Consider the following 17583-nt stretch of genomic DNA (forward strand, 5'->3'; position numbering starts at 1 on the left):
AAACCATCGCAGCAACGCCTGTTCAATGTCTCCAGCCTTTCCAATTCTTTTCTATTTTCTGGTAGGATTGTTGTTGTTTTGCCAGTCTTTCAATATCTCTTGCTTTTTTTGTATATCTGAGAAATCTGGCTTGGATGAACGCTGTAATGTTTTGCAATAGAGACCCGACTCTCCCTTTGGTCAAATCTCTTTAACACATCGACACGTGCAGCTAAAGACAATGATTTTTGTCCAGCATGGTGGACATGTTCAGCCAAAGAAAATTATTTTTGTCCAAGCGACACCATGGTGTAGTTCCAAAAGTTCGAACACCTGGCCAAGCCTAAGCTGCAGTTCCGAAACACGTGGCTCGTCCACGTCAGAACGTGATTGTATTTAGCTGGAGTGAATGTAACGTGAGAGAATGGAGGTTGGACTAATAACATCTGTGCGTATAAGTGGATTGTATGCTTATCAGAATTGCATTTATCCAGAGTTTATGTCCATTGACTTTAATGTAAAAAAAACAAAACACCAAAACAACCAGGACCGTACTGGTCAGATACAGATAACCGAAGAGTGTGCTTAACCAACGTGCACTTAGATAGAGTCTACTATATACTATGCCTATTCTCCACCCCTAACCATGCCTACTTCTCAGGTAGGCATTGTTAGACATTCAAGGTCCTTAGACAAACTAAGTCTGGTGTTTAATTAAATTTTTTTTTTTTTTTTTTTGGGGGGGGGAATTGGCTGAAAACTGGCACAGGTCAATTACCACACCAATAAAGCCAACTAAAAAAAAATTATGTGTCAATGTCAAATTTAGGCGTCACTAGGCGCTGCCAATTAGGGTGCCTAGCAGTGTTTAACTAGGGTGTCGTTTATAGAATCTGGCCCTTTATGATTGTTGTTTTGTATTTGGTTAGGTGATTTTTTGGTATAAGACACTATTTTTGTATTAATTCTAATTGTAGTCTTTTGGTTTTATTTTTTAAGCTGATTATGTGTTTAAATGTTATTAGTTTTAAGATACTGTTTGCAGTTTCTCATCTTAGAGAGAGGAAAGGTATGTAAGTTTCCTGTTTACCATACTACTTGTTACAAGTTGCTGCTGCCCTCTATAGGTCATCTGACTGCATTGCTCCTTTGATGTTTATTCTTTATGTTTTCTGAACCATTGTTCTTTTGAATTGTCACCTTATAGAAGTTGTTGCTGCTGTTCATTTGACTGTGCTGTTGGATGAGTGATTTTATTATTTATTTGTTTTGAACCATTATACATTTGAATTTCTGTTATTTATTGGTTTTATGTTCCTAAAAGTGAGTATTATTATGATATGGTTGAATTGCTTTATAGGTAGGGTTACTTTGGAAGGATTTTGTATTACTTCACAATGCACCTGGTACTGGATCTTGGATTTATCTCACTCCTTTTTCAATTCTAGCTCAATGCATGTAATATTCATGTTCTATAGTTATTTTTCTGAATATGAAGTGCTTATAATCTAAGTTTGTACTTAAGTGACTTGTTCAAATCTGAAGGAACAGCAATAGGATTTGAACCCTGGCTTTTTGGTTCCCAAATCTAAACGGAGAAGGGCTAGATATATACTCATATTCAATATATAAAATATAATAGTCACGTATATAATGTAAGAACTATCATACAAAATACTCTTTAAATATCAAGTCAGTAGAAAAAAAAACATTATTCAAAGAGGTTATTGCTTTATAGCAAGAAAAAATAAACAAAACTCAGAAATGCTTGGATATGATAAAGCAAAACTTAAAGTGCTTCAGTGTTTCATTCAACAAGCAAAAGACCTTCCAAGCAATTAAACTCATTAATGTGACAAAATAGCAAAACTGGTGAAAACTTATCGGTGAATGTTGTACTTCCAACAGTGGCCAGCATTTTGCGACACTTTAAAGAAAGCCAGGACAATGTTTAAAAAGCAACATCTTAAAATTAAAATTCCATGTGGAATTGAAGGTATACAATGTTGTTGTTTTTTTCTAATGATTTAATATTTGAAGAGTATTTTGTATGATAGTTTTCATATTATTTAAGTGTCAAGTATAAGTTTACCATATACTGAGTTCCCTGGTTCTCGATCTGCGGCTCTAACCATTAGGTATAGCTAATAATAATCTGGTAATAAACTACAGGGAAGGATTAACTCTTTGGTGGTCCCTAGGCATATGAGGCATATGAGGTAAAACTTTCACAAATGGTCGCATGTGATTTTTAGTGGAGAGGAAAATCAGCAGAGGAAGAATCAGCAGGTAAGAATTTCTGCTCACTGATTTTTTCTGCCAATTGGCAGACAGTGCATAGGGTAGGGATAATACACAGACCTCTATAAGCAATGGTGGCTCTTGCCTCCTTCACAATCCCCCCCCCCCCCACTGTTTCTCTTTCTGACAGCAGCTGACAGAAATAAATTTGCCTTGAGAGCCATTAAATTAGTTGCTCGATGGAAGTGAGTAGGAGATAAAGGGGAAGATTCTGGATGGGAGTAGGAGAGAAAAGGAAAGATGCTGGATAAAAGTGGGGAGGAGAGAGCTTAGACACTGAATGGAAGAGGTAGAGAAAGAAGGCACATGCTGGATGAAAGGAAGGGATAAAGAACAAGGACACATTCTGGATGGGGGAAGATAGAGTTAGTGAGATATTGGAGGGGGTGGGGGGAAACAGGTGGCAAGCAGTAGGCAGACACAGAGCTCCTTTTACAAAGGCGTGCTAGGGCTTTAAGGCGCAGAATAGCACGTGATAAATTGCCACGTGTTCTAGCCGCTACCGCCTCCTTTTGAGCAGGCGGTAGATTTTTGGCTAGTGCACACTATTGTGCACGCTAATCCGGTGCATGCGTTAAAAACACTAGTGCACCTTTGTAAAAGGAGCCCACAGTGAAAAGAGAGAGTTCTTTCAGTACCCTGAAATGTATACCATCCAGTTCAGGTGATTTATCACTCTTTAGTTTGCCAATTTGGCCTAATACATCTTCCAGGTGATGATGCAGAGGAACTGAATGAAATCTCGGTGAACCTGGAAGATATATTAATTAAACCAAATTGACAAGTTAAAGAGTGATAAATCACCTGAATTTTTATTTTCCCTGCCGGTTCAGCTGATCCTGGCAGGGGAACTCCCAATCAGCTGAGCCGACAGGACTCCACGAAACTGGCTCAGCTGATCAGGATTCCCCTGCTGCAATCAGCTGTGGGAAGCTTTTCGGACAAGGTAATTGGGTACCACGTCCATAAAGCTGTTTTTTTGTGCATTTTTCTTGTGGACATCTTTATATTAGAGAATGGGCATAAAAGACAGACGTACTAGGAACCAAAATGTCTAGATAGGTCATTCTCAAAAGAAAAAGATAGACGTCCTGCTGTTTTGAGAATGGGCCTTTTCTCTACTGGATTTCTAGATGTCTTTCCCAAGACGTCCAAACTCAAATTTAGATGTCCTATTGAAAACATCCCTCCACGTATATAGAGCAAGGTGGTGTACGCTCTAATTCCAAAAGTATTAGAAAAAAACTACCATTGGAAATAGAACAGAATTCAAACACACTCAAGTCCATTCATAATCAAATAATGACAGTTTGAAAAAAAAAAAAAAAAAAAGCAGGACAGGTTGTGACCAAACTCTCCAGACCATCCTGTCAGACTGAGAAAGTCTGTGTAAATAACCAAGTCTTGATTGCAATTTTTAAATTTTTAAACAGAGATTCATTATGGATTGGTAATGACAGAATTCCATAATGCTGGGGCAATAAAGAAAAATACAGAATGTCGGGTTGATTCCAAGTGGGCATTGCGTGGCAGGAACAAGACTAAATGATGGTCTTCCAGGGATCAAAGATTATGGGATGGTATATATAGAATGGTCAAGCTATGGAGGTACTCTGGTAAACCATATCATAGTGCCTTAAATGTGAGAAAAAGGATCTTAAATTTGTTTCTGTCCTCTACTGGATGCCAATGTTTTTCTTTTAATAAGGGAGAGATATGTGTGAACCTGTTAACTCAGTATAACAAATGAATGGCACAATTTTGAAGAGTCTGCAATTTACGCAACAAGCCATGGGAGATGCCAGTGTACAATATATTGCAATAGTCAAGTTTGGTAGTAAACAGAGAAAGTATGAGGGTGGAAAAAATAACTGAATCAAACAATCCTCTGACTGTATGTAAACGCTTTACGGTGAAAAAGCAAGCTTTATTACCGCTGAGACTTGTAGACCAAAAGAAAGTTGAATCAAATAGAACGCCAAGATAATGGAAAGTGTCAACGGGGGTAACTTTTGTTCCTAATAATAAGAGATTGCACACTGTGCAAACTAGCATGCCACAGTTTTGTCTGGGTTGATGATTAACTGATGTCTGCTTTAAGAGGCCAAGACAATACGCTGTAAGAGTCCATAGCAATCATAACCTAATGTTTATGGGCTAGATTCATAAAACAAACCGATTGCCGATCGCTTTGCAACCCCTTTATGAGCAAATTTCCCTCTGGCCTGATTCACTTACCTCTCCTGCGATCCGCTTCGAATCCGTGCATGCAAAGTAGGCAGGGACACGATTCACAACACAAATTTGGGACACCGATTGGGCTGGCCGATCAAGAATAGAAGCGACTGCTTGGGACCAGTCGCACAGGTCTCTAACGATTCTCCTGCTCCATTGCCCTGCTCTCTGCTTGTGTAGGAAGAGGTTTCAAGCACCAGGGGAATTGTGCGGCTCCTGTCCCTGCTCTGCTCTCTGCCCTGAGCTCTGCTTTGGAGCCGATTTCTAACCAGAGAAGGCAGGAAGTGTGACTTTCTCTGCCGCCTTCCCTGCAGTGCGAGCCCGCGGGTTTAAAGTGGAGCTGCACGCTGTACTGCAACCCCGCTTTAAACCCCACTTGCACTGCAGGGAAGGTGGCAGAGAGCAGGGTCCAAATAACACTCCCTCTATTCCAAATAATATCAGCCTTTGGTCCAAAATGAGTTGCGCTCCAGCACAAGTTGCTTCTGCCCCTCCAGGGAAGGCCCTCGGCGCTTCTGCCTTTTACGGAGGCTATCACAGCCTGGGCTTGGACCCCACTGCCTCTGCGTCCCCAGCCTGGCTCTCCCCCTATAGCGCTCCCCGGTGCTAGTGGAAAAAAAAAGTTTACGGCTTGGACACGTATGCGCAGACCATCTACACATGGTCTGCGCATGCGTGGGGATCGTAGAAAAGCGATCCATGCTGGCAGATAGGGGGGCGTTCCTCCAATCGCCCCATCTGCATATTTAGCTGTGCAGAATTCGTCGGACCTGCCCGGATCGGGCAGGTTGGTGAATTCGGGCCTATGTCTTTTAACTGATTTTGTTTCCATCTCAAAAAGTGCATGTATTTTTGCAACTTTAATGTACTGTAAATGTCAGATTAAAATTTCCTCTAAAGGGAAAACCTATATAGGCAATGACGGGTGGATTTATACATTTTCGTAAGTTTACAGTGTTAGGCAACACTTCCGCCCTTACCACAAAGCCCTGGGAAATTCCTCAAAAGGATTTACAGAACAGATATAAAAGGCAGTGAAAGTAAGAATCAATTTAGTTTAAGTCGAAAGGAATAGAACAAACACTGTAGCTGCAACATAAGAGAAGCAAAGAACAGGTTTGTGAACGAGAATGATTCTGTCTCTTTACAGTTCAGGAGGTTATAAGATGCTATGAATGGCCTTTGAATCCTTTTCATGGCTTTACTTTCTGCATCTATGGCTTTTTCTCAGAAATGGACACGAGCAGGGAAAGAATGTCAAAACAGATTATTTTAATGATATAGAGTTCTTATTTTATCTTGCACTGCTAGTAGCATTAATTAGCACTTAAGAAAGTGAGTTATAAACTGCTTTGCTCGTCTACAGACTGACCTGCAATGACAAAACATCGAGAGGTTTGACAAAACCAATGGAGATTATTCACATGAATATCTTTCTTTCATCATCTGTCACAGGTCCAGCCATGGCAGTAGTTCCTGAAATGAACGAGATACTTGACAGCTACAGGTAACCATTAAAAAAAGCTACAGCCAATTCTTAAGAAATGCGTTCTTTCCAGTTATTTTCCAGACTTGTATGCCTAATTTTCTGCATGAAAATATTTTTTATAAACATATGCAGAAGACATAAGATTCTACCATATCAATTACTAATAAAGGCCCTCTTTTATCAAGATGTGTTAAGATTTTTTAACATGAGTCACTGTGGTAAAAGCTCCGACGCTCATAGAGCGTCGGAGCTTTTACCACAGCAGACTGCAAAAAAAAAACCAAAAAAAAAAAACCTAACACAGCTTGATAGAAGGGGGCCAAAGAAATGAATATGTTCCAAATACATTTTCAGAGCTGTCAAAGATACACTGATCTATCAGGCCAAAGCAAGGCACTCTGAATTTTTCTGAAAAAAAAAAAATGCAGAATATAACTTTAAAATAGAAATAGAAACAAAGACTGCTAATTTACTATGATCTGTATTTAAGATTCAATTCCCTTTTTCAAACCAAAGCAATTTCTGTAGCAGTTCTCTCCCCCAATTTGTTTGCCCTGAAATACCCAGCACACAATCTTTTCTCTTTTAGCTGCATTAGATAACTCACCTGATTACAAGCACTCTGTCCTTATATGCACTAGACTGCAAGATATGTTCAACAACCTGCCTCATTATGGACTAATATACAGTATATTAATTGTTTTCCACTGACATGTGACTAACAGTACAGTAATATTCTCAGTGCGAAGAAATCTGAGAACTGAATATGAATCAATTAACAAAAATTAATTGATCTATTTTATTGTTTCTAGTGATATAGATGAATTTCTTTATGAAGCAGACTGTTCCTGCCACCTCACGGTAAGAATTTTTATTGAACACATTAAAATATTTCAACCAAAATGATTTTATCTTTAAAATTGTGTTTCAACAAGATATACCCGAGACAATGAATATGGCACAATTACACAGTAGCAAGTCATAAATAAGGGTTAGATACAATGCTGTAGAGTGCCAACAAATCCTATGGCAAGACAGTAAAATACATTTTAAGAGGTATCTGTTACAGTGCTGTCTCATCTTTCCTAGCCACATAGTTGCACTGTAGTCTGCTATGAAAACTGTGCACATCCGAGTGCTGAGACATTAAGACAATAGGACTCATGATATGAAGTATTCAAAAGTTTAAGGAAATGTGCATACCACTGGATGCATTTTGTCAACTTTCTGATATTTATTTTCAATGGGATCTCGGTTGGGGGGGAGGGGTGTGTGTGTGTGTGAGGGTTCATGTATTTCAATTTTAAAACAAAAATATTGAACATAAAAGGCTCATAACATTTGTGATCATCCAGAGAAATGGAACAAAAATATTGGCTTACAAACATTTAAAGGAGAAAGACAATGAGGTACAAAAGATACCCATAGATGGTTTTTAAACAGGAAGGACGCTGGTCCTGTACACAAATTGTGGCTGCATGAGCGGACTGACAGCACAGCTCTAAAAGCAGGGGTGAATACAATTAAAAACAAACCAACCTTGGATATAGGAGAGGAAGTGAAGACAACAGGACAAGACATCTTGTAAAGAAAGTTAAAAGACAGAGGAAAGCAGAAACTGGAGACTGGGAACAAACATGATTGGATAACCCAAAACAACCAGACAAGCAAGATAGAAAAAAATTATTCTTAAGTTAAAATGTCAGTTTTACAGTATATTTGCACTGCTTTCTTTATATTTTGCAGAGTGCAGGCTGACTAAACCCTAGCTTTTTATTTGTCCATATTACCTGCCCTGCTCTTGACATTTAGATACAGGCTGGTCACTTACTACCAGATGTATTTTGTTTTCCCTTTTTTTTCTTAATAGTATGAGGGGAAATTTGCTGAGAGTTATGAGATGAGCACTCCAATCATTTTCCAAAGTTGGCTCCTATGATATCCCAGAGAACTATGGTCCACTTGCCATTCGATTCATAAATACTGACACAGTCCCATGGGCCAGAGATAACATTGAGCCTTGACCCAAGGCCCCCACCCTTACAGCTGTGGGCCTTGAGTTCTCCTGACTAAGGAATGACTAGGACTAGATTTAAGAGAGTCGATCTGCAATTTTTCAGGGATATTACTCTCCAAGAGACCTAGATTCTCTTTGGCTTGCTCTAGCTGATTTAGGGAAAATGTGGCTATCTGTAAATGTGCTGTGATTTTGGGCCTCTTCTATCAAACTGCGCTAGCAGTTTTTAGTGCAGAGAGCCACGCTGAATGGCCTGCGCGGCTCCCGACACTCATAGGAACTCTATGAGCGTCGGAAGTAGTGCGGGCCATTCAGCGCAGCTCACCGCGCTACAAACTGCTAGCGCAGTTTGATAGAAGAGGCCCTTTGTCTTTAGTGAAATCTGTCTTTTTGGGAGCCTATGCACTTTCATATCTTTATTGGTTACTACAGGACCCTCCAGTATAATTTTAAAATAAAAACTGAAACAAAGACTGCAAATTTACTATGACCTTTATTTAAGATTTGATTCCCTTTTTCAAACCAAAGCAATTTCTGTAGCAATTCTCTTCACCCCTCCCCCCCACCATATATCCTTTCCCCCAATCTGTTTGTCCTAAAATACCCAGCACACAAGCTTTCCATTCTCTTTTAGCTGCATTAGATAAATCACCTGATTACAAACACTGTTTTTATATGCACCTAGTGCAGTATATGTTACAACAAGCTTTAAATGCCTCATTGTGGACTAGTATAGAGTATATTACCAGTAATTGTTTTCCGCTGACATGTGACTGTAACAGTGCCAACCCAGATTAATGGGTTATAGTAAAGGGAAATTTTTAAAATACTGAATCATTTCTTAGTCAATATTTTTCCTTTATCATCTTCTGTTATAAGAATTGGAACTTCTAATTTAGAGGACGTAAACTGAATAATTTCTGACTATTTTCATAATACTAGGTTTCCTATGATAGCATTATACTTATTTGAATCAGTTTTATTTGTACAAATTTTGCTTCATTTGTTTATATTTGAAATTTAATAAATTAAAAAATACTTTAAAAAAAATCTTGTCAACAGAGGCAGGAAGGGGTGGGGCTAGGAAGAAGGAAGAGCATGGCGGGCAGGGGGCCCCACTGAATTGGACTACACAGGGCACCATAGCTGCTAAGACCAGCACTGTATGTTTGACAGTATAATTATCCCTGCAGAGCTCCCTCCATAACCTGGACTGTTCCATGAATTACTGTGTGTGTGATTCGGGTATCCAGCTGAAGATCACTACCCAGAAGACACCCTCAATGACTTTCAAAAAGGCTGTGGTGATTGTGGTGGCCGTAGAGAAAATGAAAAACACAATCCGTCCTTCTGCAAGACTGTTTATGGATGAAGACCTGCAGGATATCCTGAACAGTATTTTTGTGGAAGGTAGAGTATCTTTCAGCACACTGTATTCATACTATCTGCAAATTAAAAGGCGTAGCCCAGCCACTGTATTTGAATGGTTTCACATTACCTCAAGTACTGCAATGCCTTGGCTTGCTGCTGGTTCTGCCTCCAGGAGCAGGAAGGGGCAGTGGAATGCATTTTGTATGGGAAGGACAAGTTCCATTCCAAACCCCACATATGCTCCAGGATCTCCTTTTCCCATAGTCATTCTTTTCCTTAGCATTCAACATCCTTCCCTACCTTTGAACCCTTCTCCATAGTCTTCAGCACTTCTTTCCTTCCCTAATCTCCACTGTGGTCTCCGGTACTTCTTTCCACCTCCCCACCCCCACAATATATCTAGTGCCTTATCATGCTTCTCTGGGGCAATGATACCCCAACTGTTACAGTACCAAAAGCATAGAGTCTGGTGGGTGTGGAGCCTTGAGCATCTGTGGCATGCTCAACGCCAACCGGCTCCTCCTCCTCCATACTTCCTATTTCAGAGGGGGCAGAAACTGGCAGGCCTTGGGCATGTAGAGATGCTCAAGACCTCACCCATGCTGGTCTTAATACTTTTGGTGCTGTGCTGGTTGGAGTATTGCTGCCCCAGAGGAGGGAGGTAAGGTACTAAACTCATAGAGGGCGGTGGGGAAGGAGATAATGGAGCAAAAGGACTGAAGTTGACCTGAGCAAATGTTTTCCATTATATAGCCACCAGGTTTCAGCTCAGCTAGCTTTTAGTAAGCGTTTTAGTTACCAAAGATTTGGTATAGCTAATGTGACTCCCTGAGGAATGCCTCTGCATGCGATCAGGGTTACACTAATATTCAAGATAATAAATAATATGTGTAATCTGAGCCAGGGAGGCCACTGCCAATCCCTGAATTCCTGGACGACACTTAACCCTCCATTGAATCAGGTACAAACTTACCCCTCCCCCTTTTTACTAAGCCGTGGTAAAGGTTTCTATCGCAGCCCAGAGCGCTAAATGTTCCGATGATCATAGAATTCCTATGAGCGTTGGAGCTTTTAGCACCCCGGGCTACTGCAGAAGCCTCTACTGTGGCTTAGTAAAAGAGGGCCTTAAACTGTAATCCAGACCCGACCAGCTCCACCCATCCCCGCCCTGTTACATCCACACCATGTCCCTAGCCCCGCCCCCCTCAGCCTGCTCATCTTGGTTGGGAGGGTATCTGTGCATGCGTGGATGCCACTCTTGCTGCGATTTGCTTTTCAAAATCCGGACAAAATGCCGGGTTTCGAAAAGCTGTCCGGGGAAATCCGGACGTCTGGTAACTCTATCCAAGGACAGGAAAATGCCTAGTATACCTGAATGTAACATGCCTCGAGTTATGGCTGAAAAAGGTGTGATCTAAATCCAAATCCAAAATCCAGGCAGTCACCTGGGGACCTAAAGAGCAATTCTACCAAACCATAATAGCAGTAACTTCCACGAGTCATGTAACAAAAACCTATTTAGGAAAACACAGCACCTTGATCCTAGAACATCAATAAACCCTATTGGAAAACTAAAGAAGCCAGATTAGTACAGATCTATCCTGTACAGTTAATGCTAACAGTAAACCGTGTTTCTCTCATATATACTCAACACAGACAGACCCTCATGCAGTATAAAATAAAATAGAAATATGCAAACAAATATAAAACTGAACCCCCCCCCCCCCAAAACCCACAGTGCAACACTAGATAAAGAGAAAAAGTGATGCATGTACCCTGCACTGTGCAAATAAAACAAAAAAATGGAAAACATGATGATACAATTTTAGTGAATAAATGCGATTAAGAAATCCTGATTAGATTAAATTAGATTCTTGGACTAAATATATTTTTCAATTAGCTTTCAGAGGCCAAAACCTTTTTTCTCAGGTCAGGACTGTCTCTGGTTTCTGCTTTCCTCATTGTCTTTAAAAATTTCTTATTCATTTGTCATTTTTTCTCCTTTCTTCTCTTCCTTTCAGCTCTCTTCAGTTTATTTTTCTGCTTGTCCAGATTTAATTCTTTCCTACTATATAGTCTTCAAGTTCCATTTTTTTTTTTAAACTATGGCTACTTACAGTTTGCTCTTTCCCTCACTCTATTTCATTTCCTCTTATTTCCCAGTTTCTCACTAAGTCAATCATCTTTCTTTCCGCCCTCATCGAGCAATTGTACCCTCTCTCTCCTACTTCATTCCAGCATGTACTCTCTTTCTCTCCTCTTCTGTCCAGTAACTGCCCTTTTTATTTGCTCTCATATCCAAATAGAATCTGCCCTCTTTCTCTGCCCCCATTCTCTCCTTACTTCTATCCAGCATCTTCCCTTTTTCTCTGCTTCCCATCCATCCAGCATCTGTCCCCTCCCCCTTTCCATCCAGCAACTGCCCTTCTCTTCCCCTTTACATCCAGTGACTGCCCCTCTCTCACCCTTTTCCTTCCAGTGACTGACACTCTCTCTTTCTATCCAGAATTTGCCCCCTCCCTGTCTCTCCCTTTCCATCCAGTGTCTGGCCCCATCTCCCCATTTCCATCTAGTGTCTGCCTTCTTTCTCTGCTCTCTTCCACCTGGTGTTTGCTCTCTTTCTCTGCTTCCTTCCATCCAGTGTCTGGCCCCCCTCTCTTCCCATTTCCATCCAGCATCTGTCCTCTCTTTCTGTGGCCCTCTCCCCCCCATTTCCTCCCAGAGTCTGTCCCCTTTCTCTCTGCATCTTGCCCCTCTCTCTTTCTCTCCCTACATCCATCTGCATCTGCCTTCTCTCCCCCATGTCATCCAGCATCTGCACCATCTTATCCCTTTCTGTCCAGTGTTTGTCCCTTCTCCCCCTTCCATCTGGCATCTGTCTCCCTTTCTCCACTCCTTCTGGCATCTATCCCCTCTCTCCCCCTTATCCAGCATCTTTCTCCCTTTCTCCACCTCCCCAATATTTAGCGCCTACCCTTTCTCTGCCCCCCCCCCAATTGCTGCTGTTTCATAAAAACATAAGAATAGCCTTACTGGGTCAGACTAATGGTCCATCAAGCCCAATAGTCCGTTCTCACGGTGGCCAATCCAGGTCACTAGCACCTGGCCAACAGCAGCAGTGGCATCAAACACAAAGAAAAGGATATCATGGGGCTGCACTCAAGCTTGGGGCTGCCAGCCCCAACCCCTCTGACATCATTTCCTGTTCCAGAGCAGGGTCTGCAGCAAAAACTGTGCAGCTCTGTGATCTCCTTTTCTTTGTCTTTGCCACTGCTGCTGAAACAGCAGTGTGGCAGCATGTTGGGTGGGAGATGCTGGTGGCCTTCTGCCCTCTCTGGATTTTGGGGGTGCCATAGCACCCATGGATCCCCCCATTCCATTGGCTATAGGAGTAGACATGTCTTTCCCTTCTACCCTTTTTCCCTTCCTTTTCAAGTCACCTAGAGCTTATTTAGGTTTGTGCAACTCACAAATATTAGATTAAATTAGATTATATAGCAGCATGAATCTAGGCATGTTTTTCATTTACCTTCTGGTTAACTAAGCCAATTATTTCACAGGTAATTGTTATAATAAAAAAAAAGGATTCTTAAAACAAGAACAGGAAAAGAAGAGTGTATAAGAGCAACACTTAGTTATATTTGTTTTTGAGTCTGATAAGGACTGGGTGATGAGAATGTTTTTTCGTAATTCTGATAAATTGTTTTTGGGAGGAAAAGTATGGGATTTTCCTGATGTCTGTGTAGATACACAGGAGAAAAGGAAGCAATTCTTGGCTCTATGCTCTCAGGTGATAGCCCTGGGTGCTCATTTCTTTTTACGCTTTCCTTGTAAATGTTTACTATTGTATGAGTCAAATAGGTATCTTTTTTTTGATCCCAAACAATTGGAGGCTTTTCTTGAGAATAAGCATAAAATACAGCTTCAGGTGTCGGGTCCGAGGGAAGAAATTGATCATTAGGAAAATGGAAGATTGTAGTTTAATTAGCTGACGAGATGTCATTATTTTATATAAGCTTTTTCTTTTGAGATGTGCCTCTTTTTCCTTATCCTCTTCCCCATTCTTAGTTGAGGACTTATAGAGAAAGTTGCTATGAAATATATTTCTTGTCAGGTTGTTATAGCATTGTGATTTCTGTTTCTTAATGCATTTATATGCTGTATGTTCAATTAAAATTGAATAAATAAAATTTTAAAAAAAAAACAAGAACAGGAAAAGGGATTTTGCAAATAATTATGACTCTGGGCAACTTACTTAACCCTTCATTGCCACAGGTACAAAAATTAAGTACTTATAAATAATACAGTATGTAAACTGCTTTGACTGTAACCACAGAACAGCGATATATCAAATCCCATTTCCTATCCCTATTCCTTAATGCTCTTTTGAACCATGTAGCAAAAGTATTCCCTTACTCACACATTTCTTTGGAACCCTGGTTTGGAGAGACAATAAAGTGCAGATCACTATAAAATTGAAAAGTGGCACTAATTGATAATCAAAATTTTTGCAACTTTGCTATTTTTCAGAAGTCATCCCTTTCGAAAATTTCGACATCACCTATGTGGCTGATTCTGCATACCAATACTTTTCATCTAGTTCCCATAAGATTTACGACACTAAAAACAAGTGTTTTGCCTTACAAGAGTTCCCTGGATCAGCCAAGCTGATAGCTTTACAGTTGCAAGGATTGAATTCCAGACGTGAAGGTAAGAAGCCCTCCTAATCTATTCAGTAATTTAACAGTTACCAACCACAAAAGGGTGAGGAATTAGCTGCTGTTCTGTACCAAATCAACCAGGTCCAAAGAGCAGGGAGAACTGGAAAGGCATAAGTCACACAGTGGGCCGAATTCAGTAAATTTATACGCTGGAATGATTTGCACTAAATTTGTATTTTATAAAAGGTGTTCTGTGCCAAGCACGCTTTATAGAACAGTGCCCATCTTTGAAGCTTGGTGCAAATCCTGGCGCATAAGTTGGGCACATAGCCCCTCCAATTCTGCATATAGTGCCATAGATTGTGCAAGCAAATCAATGAATATAGCTGATTTGCAGGCACAACTTAATTACATATTTAACAGGCCAATCAGCATCGGAAATTGGCAATGAACACCTCATAATTATCGCTAATTGGCACCAATTAGAAATTACATGCACAGCTTAGTAGGCGCATTCTATAAAGTGCTGCATGTCAGTTCTAGTGTGCAAATTTGAAAAGGGGATGTGGCCAATGGAGGAGCACGAGCAGATCATGGACATTCCTAAAAGTTAAACGCAATGATGTAGAATGCGCCCAATCAGCGCACAACTTAGGCATTTAGGCCTGGTTTTCCTTGGCCTAAATGGGTGTGCCTATAAGTTATGAGACTTCAGTTCAAATTTCAATCAGCGGCTTTAAATAACTAACTAAAATATCCCACTAATCTATCCCCAATGACATCAATATCAGTCAAAACTCTTATGATTTATTACGGATCCTCATATGGTTGCCGTGGTTCTCAAATTCCATAACACGTTATGCTCCCTACATCTTCATAGGCCCATGTTTTTGTTTCCAACTACTGCTTTGTATCTTATGCTGATTGCACCTTTTCATCAAAATTGACTTTCACTGTTTAGCTACTTAATTTCTTTTCAATAAATTTGAACATAAGAAGTTGTTGCTTCTGGGTCAGACCAGTGGTCCATCGTGCCCAGCAGTCCGCTCCCGCAGCAGCCCCCAGTGCCCTTAGACCAGCCCTACCTGCATACGTTCCGGTTCAGCAGGAACTTGTCTAGCTTTGGTTTGAATCCTTGGAAGGTGTTTCCCCCCATAACAGCCTCTGGAAGAGCTTTCCAGTTTTCCACCACTCTCTGGGTGAAGAAGAACTTCCTTACGTTTGTACGGAATCTGTCCCCTTTTAGCTTTAGAGAGTGCCCTCTTGTTCTCCCTACCTTGGAAAGGGTGAACAATCTGTCTTTTTCTACTAAGTCTATTCCCTTCAGTATCTTGAATGTTTCTATCATGTTCCCTTCTCAGTCTTCTCTTTTCAAGGGAAAAGAGGCCCAGTTTCTCTAATCTCTCACTGTACGGTGCTATTCAATCTTTCCCTGCAAAGCATTGTTTGGATCGCCTCTCTTGACATGATCATCTTTCAATATTCTTCATCAGGGTCGATGCTCCTCGTATATTTTTTTCGTTTCTCATTCAAACTGCTCTCTTCTCGCTACAACTTCACTGACCCGGCTTTGCTCATTGTATTGTATAGATTCAGGCCCAAAGTTTTTATCATTGTATCTAAAAGTTCTAGTTTAGTTTTATTTGCACTTGATATGTCATTTGGAGCTCCCCTGACCAGCCCATGATCCTCCCACGGCTGTACCCCCTTTTGGGTGGCGCATGAGACATTTTGGGTGTGCAGAGTTATAGAATAGCTTGTAGGCTGAGGCATATGTAAACCCAAATTAGTGCTAGAAAACGAATTAAATAAATAAAATCAGAGTTCATGGCATGTCTAGAGTGACCAACTTCCTTATTAGAGAGCTAATGAGCTAATTATTTTGAATCTTCCCGGCTTAGTTCTGCAGCATCAGGTTAGGACTACAAAACATGCAAATTTGTACATTTTTATTCTCTATTGTGACTGTATATTATATACAATGTAAATGAATTGTTTTAATATTATCCATTCCATGAACATTTGCTAAAAATGCGCAAAATTAAATTCATGTCCAACAGTTGGTCACCATGTCCTAATTCACCACTGCATATAAGTCCACAGCATCCCATCAGTGAATGTAATAGGAAATCTGAGGCTAGGAGAGAGTGCAGTTCATGGTTACTAATTGCCTGTTTCTCTTGTGGTTTTGTTCCTACAGTGAAATTGAACATGGCTTTATACAGCTCTCAGCCTTCTAACGCAAGCAGCCGCAAGATTCCAGTTACATTAGGTATCACGGGAAGAAATCTCTATTTGTCATGTGTAATGGCTGGAGGTCGTGCAGAGCTGCAGCTGGAAGTAAGTGAGCAATTATTAGTGTTTTAGAATCTGTATTAAAAATATGATCATTTCTACAGAACAATCTCAGTTATACTGCATATCTATTCTGTTAGTGTTTAAATTATCTTTTTTATGAGTAGGTGGAAGTTGCAGATGTATTTGCTTACGTTATATGCTTCAAATTTATTTTTTTTACTATTATTATTATTATTGTAGGGCTTTGGTAATTTTGCAAACAATGCAAAGTGATAACCAATTATAAAACAATTATGTTGTAAAATCTTCCTTTCTAAATATACCTTTTCTTTTCTTATTTAGGAGGTTAATGACATCATAAGGGACATCAGAGATGATTCATTACTGCGCTTCATATTCTTCAAGTTTGATCGTAGTTCCAGCACCTCACCCGTAAAAACCTCCACCTTTGAATCAGCCGCCTGTCCCAACTGGTACATCTGTACCTCCCAAAGAGAGAATGAGCCTGTGAGAATGGCACAGTATAACGAACAGTCAGCTATCATCAACTTTAAACTTATTAAAGATGAGCAGTAATTAATTTATGGGAACTATTTATACCCTGTTTGAGACAGCACCCAAGTACTGTAATGCATCAGACAGTTTCCTTTTCATACAATCTTGGGTTTATTTCAAATGTTTATTTGAGCAGAACACTGTCCCAATGGGATCAAAATGTAAAAATATAATTTTTTTAAGAGCAAAGGCTAATAATAGCTTAGGACACTTTTAGAGCAGCAACTGAAAACCTTCTAAGATGTATTCAGCCACTGCCCAAAGTACCACTATTTTGCCAGGACCGGTTTCTTATTCTCTACCATCCACACTGAATTTTTCTTCATCTTCATGCCTGCTAGGCCCTTTTTCTCTATTAGCTCTTATCACAATTCATTCAGGGGTCCTTTTACGACAGCTTAGCATGTGCTAATGGAATTAGAATATGTTAAATGCTGTGCTACTTTATACCTATGGGCCATGTGGCTTAGTACATTCTAATGACCCTATATAAAATAGTTATTAATTCATGTAAACCGTTCTGAGCTCTTCTGGGAGGACTGTATACAAAATTGAAAGAATAAATAAATCAATTTAGTTTTCTATACATTCTCCCATGGGAGCTCAGAATGGTTTACATGAAATTATTCAGGTACTCAAGCATTTTTCCCTTTCTGTCCTGGTACATTGTCCAGGTA

General features: G+C 40.1%; 1 protein-coding gene and 1 long non-coding RNA gene across 8 annotated transcripts in view; one reads left to right on the forward strand and one right to left on the reverse strand.

The window, feature by feature from the left end:
* Positions 1–17583, reverse strand: part of LOC117362185 — a 56733-nt gene that overhangs the window by 32211 nt on the left and 6939 nt on the right. For 4 of the 6 annotated variants that reach the window (XR_004539821.1, XR_004539820.1, XR_004539819.1 and 1 more), the window contains exons 2-3: positions 16675–16856; positions 5888–5991 (exon numbers count right to left, since the gene is read on the reverse strand). This is a non-coding gene — a long non-coding RNA (uncharacterized LOC117362185). The remainder of the gene's footprint in view (positions 1–5887; positions 5992–16674; positions 16857–17583) is intronic. The other 2 variants (XR_004539823.1, XR_004539822.1) reach the window with 1 other exon arrangement.
* LOC117362183 (interleukin-1 beta-like) lies at positions 5582–17527 on the forward strand. 2 transcript variants are annotated; one of them, XM_033948147.1, is made up of 7 exons: positions 5582–5631; positions 5971–6022; positions 6817–6865; positions 9215–9431; positions 13923–14102; positions 16254–16393; positions 16694–17527. In XM_033948147.1, exons 2-7 carry the CDS (start codon positions 5979–5981, stop codon positions 16925–16927), a joined length of 864 nt encoding a protein of 287 aa, XP_033804038.1. In that variant the 5' UTR covers positions 5582–5631; positions 5971–5978; the 3' UTR covers positions 16928–17527. The 2 variants fall into 2 exon arrangements, with proteins under 2 accessions (XP_033804038.1, XP_033804037.1); XM_033948146.1 differs by lacking the exon at positions 5582–5631 and having other exon boundaries at positions 5872–6022.

The sequence above is a fragment of the Geotrypetes seraphini genome, chromosome 6, assembly GCF_902459505.1.
Source record: "Geotrypetes seraphini chromosome 6, aGeoSer1.1, whole genome shotgun sequence".
Classification (NCBI taxonomy): domain Eukaryota; kingdom Metazoa; phylum Chordata; class Amphibia; order Gymnophiona; family Dermophiidae; genus Geotrypetes; species Geotrypetes seraphini.

Bases quoted from the DNA above. Each gene is read 5' to 3' on its own strand.
- LOC117362183 (XM_033948146.1), top strand. From the start codon at position 5,925: ATGGAGATTATTCACATGAATATCTTTCTTTCATCATCTGTCACAGGT. The intron at 6,866-9,214 runs GTAAGAATTTTT...TTATCCCTGCAG, and splicing joins ACTGTTCCTGCCACCTCACG to AGCTCCCTCCATAACCTGGA. The intron at 14,103-16,253 runs GTAAGAAGCCCT...TTGTTCCTACAG, and splicing joins ATTGAATTCCAGACGTGAAG to TGAAATTGAACATGGCTTTA.